Source organism: Priapulus caudatus, unplaced genomic scaffold (genome assembly GCF_000485595.1).
Source record: "Priapulus caudatus unplaced genomic scaffold, Priapulus_caudatus-5.0.1 Scaffold157, whole genome shotgun sequence".
NCBI lineage: Eukaryota > Metazoa > Priapulida > Priapulimorpha > Priapulimorphida > Priapulidae > Priapulus > Priapulus caudatus.
The window spans coordinates 15,099-26,391 of NW_014577218.1; the positions used below are offsets into that span (position 1 = coordinate 15,099).

The 11,293-nt window shown below is 44.8% G+C and overlaps 1 protein-coding gene across 1 annotated transcript in view; it reads right to left on the reverse strand.

Moving 5' to 3' along the window:
- The window catches only part of LOC106806382 (tyrosine-protein phosphatase non-receptor type 21-like), a 24,089-nt gene that overhangs the window by 1,514 nt on the left and 11,282 nt on the right, over nt 1–11,293 (reverse strand). The window contains exons 11-19 of the mRNA XM_014808305.1: nt 10,523–10,615; nt 9,804–9,945; nt 8,416–8,700; nt 6,888–7,194; nt 5,709–6,312; nt 4,597–4,815; nt 2,897–3,025; nt 1,238–1,312; nt 239–412 (exon numbers count right to left, since the gene is read on the reverse strand). Coding sequence (XP_014663791.1) covers nt 239–412; nt 1,238–1,312; nt 2,897–3,025; nt 4,597–4,815; nt 5,709–6,312; nt 6,888–7,194; nt 8,416–8,700; nt 9,804–9,945; nt 10,523–10,615 — 2,028 coding nt within the window. The remainder of the gene's footprint in view (nt 1–238; nt 413–1,237; nt 1,313–2,896; nt 3,026–4,596; nt 4,816–5,708; nt 6,313–6,887; nt 7,195–8,415; nt 8,701–9,803; nt 9,946–10,522; nt 10,616–11,293) is intronic.

An 11,293-nucleotide genomic window follows, 5' to 3' on the forward strand; every position in this document is an offset into this window, starting at 1 on the left:
CACTCACAATAGTTACCTCACTCACTCACAATAGTTACCTCACTCACTCACAGTAGTTACCTCACTCACTCACAGTAGTTACCTCACTCACTCACAGTAGTTACCTCACTCACTCACAATAGTTACCTCGTATTACACCCACCTCCACAACACTAAATAACCGTCACCGCACAAAGTAAAATAGACCTACAAGCAGGAATACAAACGCATAGTTATTAAAACTGAGCTGTTCTCATACCTCTTCTAAGAAAGCTAGAAAGCCGTTGAGATTCTCGGGGCAACCGTGGTCAGGCCAGTTCGTATACTGTATATGCCATACACTGCGTTGTCTTCCCGACAGTAGATGTGTGACAAGTAGACTAGAGGTGACGTAACACTCAGAGGCATTGCTGAACTGTCGCGTTATCCGATACTGCAAAAGAAACAGCGTGAAAAATTGTAAGTGTAATCACATCTTAGAGCCTAGCATCTCACATTGCAGGCAAGGTATATCAAAGATCACTTCAATGCTGGCAATCCCCAGAGCGCAATCCTGTTACACCTGCACATAATTATCTGCTTTAGATAGCTACACTCTGTTGGCAATACTGTTATGTATATAATGTAATTGTCACACTATCGATTACCCACTTTCATTACCTCCACCCAACGGAGTTGGAGGAGGTTATGCGATCGCTCTCGTGCGTTAGTGTGTTTGTGTGTTCGTGTGTTCGCACAATCGATATTAGCGCGTCGAGTCAGCAAGCCAGCCAGCCAGCGCAGCGAGCCAGCGAGCATGTACATGTGAGCGAGCAGCAGCAACGAGCGGCTGCTACGAGCGAGTGGGCAGCAAGCCAGCAAGCGTGTACATGTGAGCGAGCAGCAGCAACGAGCGGCTGCTACGAGCGAGCGAGCAGCAAGCCAGCAAGCCAGCAAGCCAGCGTCTACATGTCAGTACGCTGGCCTATATCTGGGTTATTCGTGTGTTCGTGAGTCCTATGGCGTATGGCGTATGTCGCTGGTGGAGGTATGCACTCTCCGTGAGTGCACTCTGTCTACTTGGATGTGTTATCATTGATATACTTATATATTATAATGTATGATTATATATGTATATAAACAATAAGTGATTACCACCTTATACACATCGACAAGCATTAATAACAATATCGTAGAAACATGTGCACAGATGACCAGATCGAGAACATAGTAGCGATTCACGTCATTCGTGGGTCGTGGGTAGGTAGACAGTACTTACAGCACCGAATGTGAGCGTATCGCTGTCATCACCATGCTGTGGCCAGTAGGGAACACACTTCTGCTGTCCATTCTCCTAACAACACAAAATCCTTTTTATACGAGGCAAATAGGACATAAAACACACACATAACACAACATGATAAAGATTCTTAACCTTGTCTGTATTGTGTGCTACCAATCAGTAAAGAGCCACTGTATTTATAATAAGATAATAACTTTTTATAAGATATAACATATAAGATTTACATAATAAGATATACATATATAACATATAGATTATTTACATATTTAACATAATAAATAGGATTTACATTTAATCGTTATATTACACGTAATCGTATACTTATGCAAAAGTGCAAAAAGGTTCCTGTTGGATGCAGCAGAAATGCTACAGGGTGGTTCCGAAAAATCCTGAACTAATAACTAGTGACCAATTAAAGTGTAGCGAGCGAAGCGCATCACAGCTGGGGGTCATGAATTTTTACCATCGCAAAACAATCCGTTGTGCAAATCGAAAGCTCCCTAATGCTAAATTTAATGCACCAATTCACAATGATGAAAATCCCTTCTAAATAGTATTATTTTGGATTTTTATTCCCCGATTTTTTTCCAGAACTTTTTTAATGAAAGTGTCAATGACACTATAGCTCACCCTGGGTGTGATAGAAGAGGGAGATGATATTTAAAATTTGGTAAGTGTGTCATTTATGACGGACCGAAATGTCCTTATTCCCTGTTTTATACTAATAGAAATTTCACCGTTTTGTTTCAGGGTTAGTTTTGATGCGAAAATAAATGTTTCAGATCTGAGTCTGAAATCTGGGCGAGAGATGGCGCTACACCTAAATGATCGCCATTTTGGTTTTCGATTATCGCGCAAATAAAAGCAATAAAATGTTCCAGTCAAATTACTGTAACGAAGAATCTAAAACACAATATTACGTAGCTATGATTAGGTAGGTAGGCAGGTAGGTAGGAAAATTTAACAAAATCGAATGAATCTAGATGGCCATTTTCATTTTTGCCAAAAAGTGGGTGTGGCTCGAAAGTAGGTCGACTGGCGTGCTCCAAAATAGGACGTTCAAATTTCTCCCATAGGAGTAACAACTGTATGCAATTTGAAACATGTGGGTGAAACGGTTCTTGAGTTATCGTTGACCGTAGGCAGACCCTGAAATGCATAGTGAAATTGCCAAAATCTACCTAACTTGCATAATTAAAAAATAATATAAAACCCCCTGTGATATGTTTTGGGGCCAGTCCTTATTCATTCACATACTAAAAATGAGCAAAATCCGTTGAACCTGAACTGACTTATGGCCATTTCCATTTTTGCCAAAAAGTGGCCGTGGCTCGAAAGTAGGTCAACTGGCGTGCTCCAAAATAGGACATTCACATCTCTCCCATAGGAGTAACAACTGTATGGAATTTGAAACATGTGGGTCAAACGGTTCATTCAAAAGTTATCATTGACCGTAGCCAAATGTTGACGGACGGATGGACGGACGGACGGACAGACGGACGTACGACGCCCCATGGCAATAGCTCATCTTGACGATGTCAAGGTGAGCTAAAAAATCCAGAAATGTAGCATCTCTGATGCAGGATCTTATTAGAATGTTATTTGCGAACATCAACAATCGTGCCGACCACTAACCTCGATGGAGGTCAACATGATGATGATGGCTAACTCGTGCTCCATGACCATCTGCCAAAAATCTTCCGTGGTGTTCGACATGGGTCCCTGGCTGGCTATGTACTTGAACATATCTCTTTTCACAGACAACTGCGGGAAACAAAAAAAAGATTGTGAAATACAGGTCATGTATGGCGTTGGTGGCAACTAGTAGAAGATTAGTATTTAAGATTTTCAAGATTAATAACACTAGGTCTACTATTTCACACAGCTTGAATTCACAGTAAGTAATTACTGTATTTATTCATACCTTTATACATACATGTATATATTATAATTTAACATTAATTATTAATTAGTCAAAAAACGAATAAATCAATGTTGTTTAATACGGATATACTTTAACGCTAGCACATCTTGTAAATGTATATAATGATGGGTCTATAATACTGCTATTACGGGGTGTGAAATTAACCTTCTTTGACTTCTAGTCATGCGGTCTACTAGATTGTGTAATCTAGTAGTTTGTGAGCAATTCTTGTAGTTTAGAAATGTGTAAATACATAATAATAAAGACTATTTTTAAGTAAATTTAAATTTTAGTAAATTAAAAAATTAGAAGTTTACTTAACCGTGTTAATCAAAACTGATAGTGCTAAGTTAAGCTGACGCTGACAGTCAAGGAGTCCACCGGACTAATTGTTACTGCAATCTACTCATCCGTGAGTAAACCTGGTAGCTTTGTACTAACGGACTACCGTTAATTTTGAACCCTGATATTATCAGGAGTGTATAATATAGATTCAACAGATAATATAGATGTCTATATAATAATAATAATAATAATAATTTTGTCGAGGGCACTCGTTGGCCTCATCCTATGCCGTCTCAGGTTCCACGAATGGTTCCATGCTTAGCTAAATACGTGCAAGGGTCGCTACTCCTCTCGCCCGGACCGTTTCCACATCTCTTTTTGCTTAGTGCTAAGCAGAGAAGCAGTGTGTACCACTTTTCAAGTCTTTGGTATGACCTGGTAGAGCACTCTACCATTCAGCCATCGCTGCGGTATCTATATTATACACTCCTGATATTATGATAATAAAACATCAGTGACTCACTGAGACGCTAGATGCGTTGATGTATGCTCTCTTGTTGGACTAACGAACTACTGTTACTTTTGACCCCTAAACCTGGGTTTACACTACCGACTTAATGTTGGCTAATTAGCGAGTTGGACCAACTTCCCAATTCGCTAACTCCAAGTTGGCGAAAATATAACATGTTCTAATCTCCCAAAAAGTTGCTATCGATCAGTTGGTCACGCAACTTTTGCGTTTACACTGCCGATTGTCGGTTGTAAAGTTGGGAAGTTGGTCCAATTCACAAAGTCGGTAGTGTAAACCCAGCTTAATATTATGATAACAATAATGACTCACCGAGACACTAGAGGCTTTGATGTAGCCGCACTTGTTGGACTAACGAACTACCGTTAATATCGAACCCTGATATCACGATAACAATAATGACTCACCGAGACACTAGAGGCGTTGATGTAGCCGCACTTGTTGGACTAACGAACTACCGTTAATATCGAACCCTGATATCACGATAACAATAATGACTCACTGAGACGCTAGAGGCTTTGATGTAGCCGCACTTGTTAGACTAACGGACTACCGTTAATATCGAACCCTGATATTACGATAACAATAATGACTCACCGAGACGCCAGACGCGTTGATGTAGCCGCACTTGTTGCGTGGCGATGGCGTAAGCTTGATTACGTTGTCTTCATACGGCACAACGTCGCGGAAGCGGTTACGCGCGCCGTTCTCCGGCAGCATCGCCGTGGAAACGTCGCACTTCAGCCGCTTCTTTGGTATCTTCTCAAACTCGATGAAGACTTGTCCGCCGATGAGTTTCTCCTCCAGCTGGACGCGCTGCGGGGAAACGAGGAAGCACTCACTACGTTATCTAGGAAACCATTTCTCTTTCTTTATCTCTGTCTCTCTCTCTCTCTCTCTTTCTCTTTCTCTCTTTCTCATCCAATCCCTCTCCCTCACCTTCTCTCTCTTTCTCTCTTGCGCTCTCTCCCTCTCCCCTGCTTTCTCATCTCCTCCATCTCTCTCTCTATCTCGCCCGCTTGCCTGCCGGTCAAGGTCAAGGTCAAATAAAAGCCGCAGTGATGTGGTTTTGGTACGCGACACACATTCTCCCCAAGATGTGTAAGTATACCAAGTTTGGTCGTGCTAGGTCAATTCGGGGCCGAGTTATAGAGCGGAAGGGGCCGAGTTATAGAGCGGAAGGGAAATATGATCAAGGTCAAGGTTAAGGTCAAATAAAAGCCGCAGTGACGTGGTTTTGGTATGCGACACACCTTCTCCCCAAGATGTGTAAGTATACCAAGTTTGGTAGCGCTAGGTCGATTAGGGGCCCGAGTTATAGAGCGGAAGGAAAATATGATCAAGGTCAAGGTAAAGGTTAAATAAAGGTCGCAGTGACCTGGTTTTGGTATGCTGCGCACCTTCTCCCCAAGATCTGTAAGTATACCAAGTTTGGTAGCGCTAAGTCAATTAGGGGCCGAGTTATAGAGCGGAAGGGAAATATGATCAAGGTCAAATAAAGGTCGTAATGACCTGGTTTGGGTAGCGCTAGGTCAATTAGGGGCCGAGTTATAGAGCGGAAGGGAAATATGATCAAGGTCAAATAAAGGTCGCAGTGATCTGGTTTTGGTACGCTGCTCACCTTCAAAATACGAAGCCCTTATGATGCCACGTGCTTACTACACCCTAACACATGCTACCTCGTCTGTGAGGAATCGCATTGCACTCACCCGTGGATCTTTAGGTACTCTTCCTTCGATCTCTTCGCTAACGTTGGACAACGACAGCAGCAGTGGCGGCGCTGGCTGCGGCACGGCGGCAGCGGATGCAATCAGGGAGGATGGCATCACTCGCGTCGTTGACGACGGCTGTCGCTTGAAAGACGTAACGACGCTGATGTGCTCCGTCGACGACCCCGACCTACTGTCTGTCTCCGTCGCGCGAAGGGTGGCGCCATCTATCGAATGCTCGCTGCGAGGACTGGGCGCGTCGCGGATCGCCGCCGCCGCGCAAACGTAATGTCCCTGCGCGTGCAACCCCTGGTGGTCGCCGCTGCCGATGCCGTGCATCTGCAGCATCTCGCTTGCCTCGTTGCCGGCGGCGACGCGAAGCCCGTGCATCACGACGCGGTTGCCGTGGTAACTGCACACCTGCATCTCGTCGCCGTGGGGACCATGCGACGACTGGGCGACGTGACTGAGCGGCTGGCGAGGACCGAGCAGCTGCATGGCGCGCGGACTGTACTGCTCCAGCTCAGAGATCTCGGCTAGGTTCTCAATGGTGCGATCGAGCGGCGCGTGCTGCTGGTGAGACTGATGCACGTGGTGCAGGTATCTGCAACGACATAGGTCACGCATCACGGGGGCCCGCCCGCACGCACGCACGCACGCACACATATGGTTGTTGTTGTATAGCTTATGAATATACTTGTTATATACTCTTGAAAGCTCGCAATTGACACCTCATTCCTTTTTCTATATCTACACGCTAATGTACACCGCACGCACACGCACGCTAATGTACACCGCGCGCAGGCACGCACGCACGCTCACGCACGCACGCACGCTCATGCACGCACGCTCACTCACGCAGGCACGCACGCACATGCACACATCCACGTAAGCACGCACACACTCACACATGCACGCCCACGCATGCAGGCACGTAGGCACGTACACACGCATGCACGCACATGCACGCAGGCACACACGCACGCATGCACACACACGCACGCACATCAAGAGATAATAATATATTAGGTATTACATGAGGTGTTATGAGCTCTTGACACACATGTATATGTATATATTATATATACCTACAATGTAGTGTATACACCTGTACGACTACCACACCCACCTGTGGCATCATTACATAAACTCACACACCTGCACGACTACCACACCCACCTGTGTGAGATCAGATCAGGTGAGCTGCTGCTCAGGTCTGCCTTCGTGAGCAGCTGAGAAGCGAGATCGGGCGTGCTGTTGCTTGGTCGCGCGTACGGCGGCGGCGGCTTGTAATCATACAGCTCGTCCATGAGATGAATGGCTGCACCGCCGCCGCCATCCTGATGATTCGTGTAACTCAGCTCAGGGGTGCTATACGTGTGCGTCGGTGCCGCGGAGGCGTACGTCGCGTGAGCGCCGCCCTGGTGGAAGACCTGCGCAACGTCGGGCTGTGAGTAGGCCAACACGTCAGAGTGCGCGTAGATTCCTGCAAGGCACACGGATGCACGTAAGCACGAATGCTGAGCTAGTGACATCCGTCGTACTGAAAGGCATACAAAGGTGGCAAGTCGCTCATTGAAGTTATTATTTCAAACATAATCTCGTGTTTTCCCCACTTTTACGACACTTACCGATATATCTCCAGTAATAGCAACTGTCTAGAGTAACGATAATAATCGTTCCTTTACTAGTCATTGCAGTCATCGTATCATCTTATATACAGAAAAATTGCTACTATGTGAATATAATATTTCAGTTGTTTGCAACGAGCTATTACAGAATAACAAAAAATGTCTAATAAATAGCAATAAAATAAAATCAACCCTTTAATCTAATCTCTTCCAACACGTGGTTCATTTCTTGCGACCATACATACCACGGAGGTACTACACGGAAATTACATCTCGTCAATACTCACCAGGTAACTCTTTCCCTCCCTCAACTTTTTTCTCTGCCACCCTTGCTAAAAATTTGCTTACCGTATTTACTCGTGTATAAGTCGCACCTTTTTTAACAAAACTTCAATAAAAGAAATCAGGGATGCGACTTATACTCGAAGGTAAGAAATCTTGTTAATGTACCAATGTTTGTACCAACTTTTCAAGGCAAAATATGGGGGTGTGGCTTACACGCGAATGCGACTTATACACGAGTAAATACGGTAGGTACCGGCACTTGATTATGGACGCTGGACACAGTGTACCTGAGCTATTAACTCTCGTCAATACTCAACCAAGTAACTCTTACGGTTACCCCCTGAACTTTTATCTCTTCCCCCTTGCTAAAAATTTGCTTAGGTACCGGTTCTTGATTATGTACCTGAGTTACACGTACATAAACACGCTATACAGCTGTACAGGACACGTGTATAGTTCTCATCCATCAACTACGAACTGGAAAGTCACCCCTGGCTGCCCATTGCTCAGCCAGATACAAATCCAAACTTGAGGATAAGGGGAAGTGTCTGGCGGGGTGTGATGAAAAAGAGACAGTGGGACACCTGCTATGCTGTCCGATATACGAAAAAAAACGAAACGAAGTGAGTGGCTCAAAAGACATCTTACAGCTTCTCAATGACAACCCCGTCAAAGTGCTAAAGAAGCTCCTAGAGAGGATAGGCCGCCTGGCCGCGCCCGCGCTGTGATGCTCGGCATCGCAGCGACTTGGAGAGCAGACTACAGAAGAAGAGAAGAAGGGCACGGTGTACCTGAGCTGGCACCCTGCTGAGCATAGAGATGCTCCATCACCACGTCGTAGTCCGGACTCTTCCTGTAATCCGGAAGTCGTGGCATCATGCGCGACGTCGTCGGCGGCGTCAGGTACGGTCGCACGTCGATCCCCGCCGCCATCGCGTCGTCGTGGTTACCACCGCTCAGGTTTCCGCTGGACGCCGAGTGATGCATGACGCGCGGCGGCGGCGGCAGGGCCGCGTTGAACGAGATCGAGTTTCTCTCGCCTCGCGCCGACGCTGCGTGCTCAGAGCTCTCCTCTTCTGCAACATGAAACACGTATGCTGATATTTTTTGTTCAGTTTTTGTCAGCTGTAAAAATTTAGAGGAACCTGACGAAGACTACCGCAAGTCGAAACTAGTAGTTCGTTGCTAACTTTGTGTAGCATTTTTCTTAACGTAACTTTGATGTAAAATGGCATCTTCCAACCAACAAATCAAATCCAAGTGGGGTAATACAGTAGAGCTGTACCCCGTAGAGGCTGTCCAGGCCTCTTCTTCATGCACGTATGCTGATATTTGTTGCGAAATGTTGCGATGAGTAGAGACAGTGCACTTTTACACCCGCTAACAACTACACAGAGTGGTGTGCGTGTGTGTGAATATTTGTGAAAATGTTGCGGCGAGTAGAGACAGTGCACTATTACACCCGTTAACAACCAATCACACAGGGTGTATGTGTGTGAATGTTTGTGAAAATATCGAGAGGAGTAGAGGCAGAGCACTTTTACAACCACTAACAATATTAATCGCACAGGGCGTGTTTGTGTGAATATTTGTCAAAGCGAATTGTTGCAATAGCAAGTAGAGCACAGTACTTTTCCAACCTCCGCTAAACACACAGGTTGGATACGAATGTTTGCTCATGCCAAATGTTGCCTTAAGTAGAATCCTGTTTAGTTTTGCCTGCATGGTGTAGTAAGGAGAGCAAAATGTTTACCACGTTTCAGGAACCGAATAGTATTTTACAGATTATTATATCTATAAAATAATATATCTGATAACATTTACAATATACAATATTGTACAATATCAGATACATTATACAAAACTACAGAGCATGCAAGACGAAGTAACAACTTGCGACCCATTAATACTTCTGCTACTATGTCAGCTAGCATTCTGCATGTGCACGCATACGCACACACACACGCACACACATACACACACACGCACACGTGCAAAATAATGATCTCTACTAATCGAACACTCATTGTATATTAATTAATAGGAAATTTTAACCCGAAAAACAATAACTGCAATAAGCAATAGTGATAATAATAATAATAATAATAATAATAATAATAATAATAATAATGTAATAAGCAATGATGAGCGCGTGCGTTGTTTTTCTTCGCACGCTCACCTAGCCGAGGCTCCCGTTCCAACTCGTAGAGTCCCTCGTGGCTGTAGAGGAGAGTGTGCGGCTCGGGCCGCGGTGCCTCCGGCCCCAGCATCGGCTCCCCCGCCGCGACGTAGCCGAGATTCTCCACCGGTAACGCCACCTGCTGGTGACGATCGTAAACAACACGTTACTTGCATCATGCGGAACTCGGTTGTGACCATCGTCCGTGACACCGAACATCGAATGTCGTTCGTTGGTTAATCAGTCGTTAATAACACGTCGTAAATTCGTAACTTCGTCATTAACCTTATGCTATTTGGTTGCGAACAGCGTGTATTACTCGATGGGGAACAATGGCTATTTGCTGCTTACAAAACTGTGGGAGGCATATTTTATATTATCACTCAGACCTCACATACGATTATCAAACCAAATGCGTTAGTGGTTCCAGACGATTCTCCGGGTTCTTCTCTCGTCTTAGTTCCTTCTCGCCTCGTGGAGAGTTCTCCGGATTACAATCGTCTAACACACGCTCATACTTACGAGCAACGAGCGCTCATAAAATTCGTTAATTTACAGATGCGCCGACCAAACATTCGTTCGTTTGTGATGGACGAACAGAACAGAGATTCCACAGCGCGTTCCAACTCACGCGCAAGTCGACGTATGAACGAACACCTGTGAGAACATTGCACATGTTCGTAATGCGGGGACTTCTCTTATTGCACGCACTCACTCACCTGGGGTGAAGGGTACTGCAGTTGCTCTGTACTGTGCTCTTGCACGGTGGGGAAGGGTAGCTGTTCGTGAGAGTATGATATCATCTGGTCGGGCTGTGGTAAAGCACACAGGGTTAAACACATCGAAACATACAGAGTGCACACTAACTTTACTTCTCGTATGACTGTGGGCCAGCTGTGAGAAAATTCACTGCCACTCTTACTGCTAGGAGCCAATCACGAAGTAGTCACAGATACTCCACAAATTTATATAGTTAGTCATATAGTTGATACCCATCTATAGTTGATATACCTTTATTTAATACTGCTCAAGAAATACACTCACATTTAAAAAGTCTGTGAATTTCGAATTATTTGCTAAGAATGAATACTTTACCTATCATAAAGAAACTAATGGTAAAGAAAGTCGAGTAGCAGTAGCGATAACAATTATTAACACTCCAAACCTGACAGTTTAGGGCACATATATACACAAAGACTAACATATATAAGTATAATTATATTCAATATACACAATATACAATATATATATGTGTGTGTATGTGTGTGTGTGTGTGTGTGTGTGTGTGTGTGTGTGTGTGTGTGTGTGTGTGTGTGTGTGTGTGTGTGTGTGTGTGCGTCTCTCTTGTTCCGTGTGCGTGCGCGTACGTACTACGTAATGACAGCTATTACATGCATGTTTACATCGACGCTACAATTCTACACGTCCTACTAACTTCCCCCGTACTATACCCGCGGTACCAGCGTGTCCACCCCTCCCCCCCGCCCACT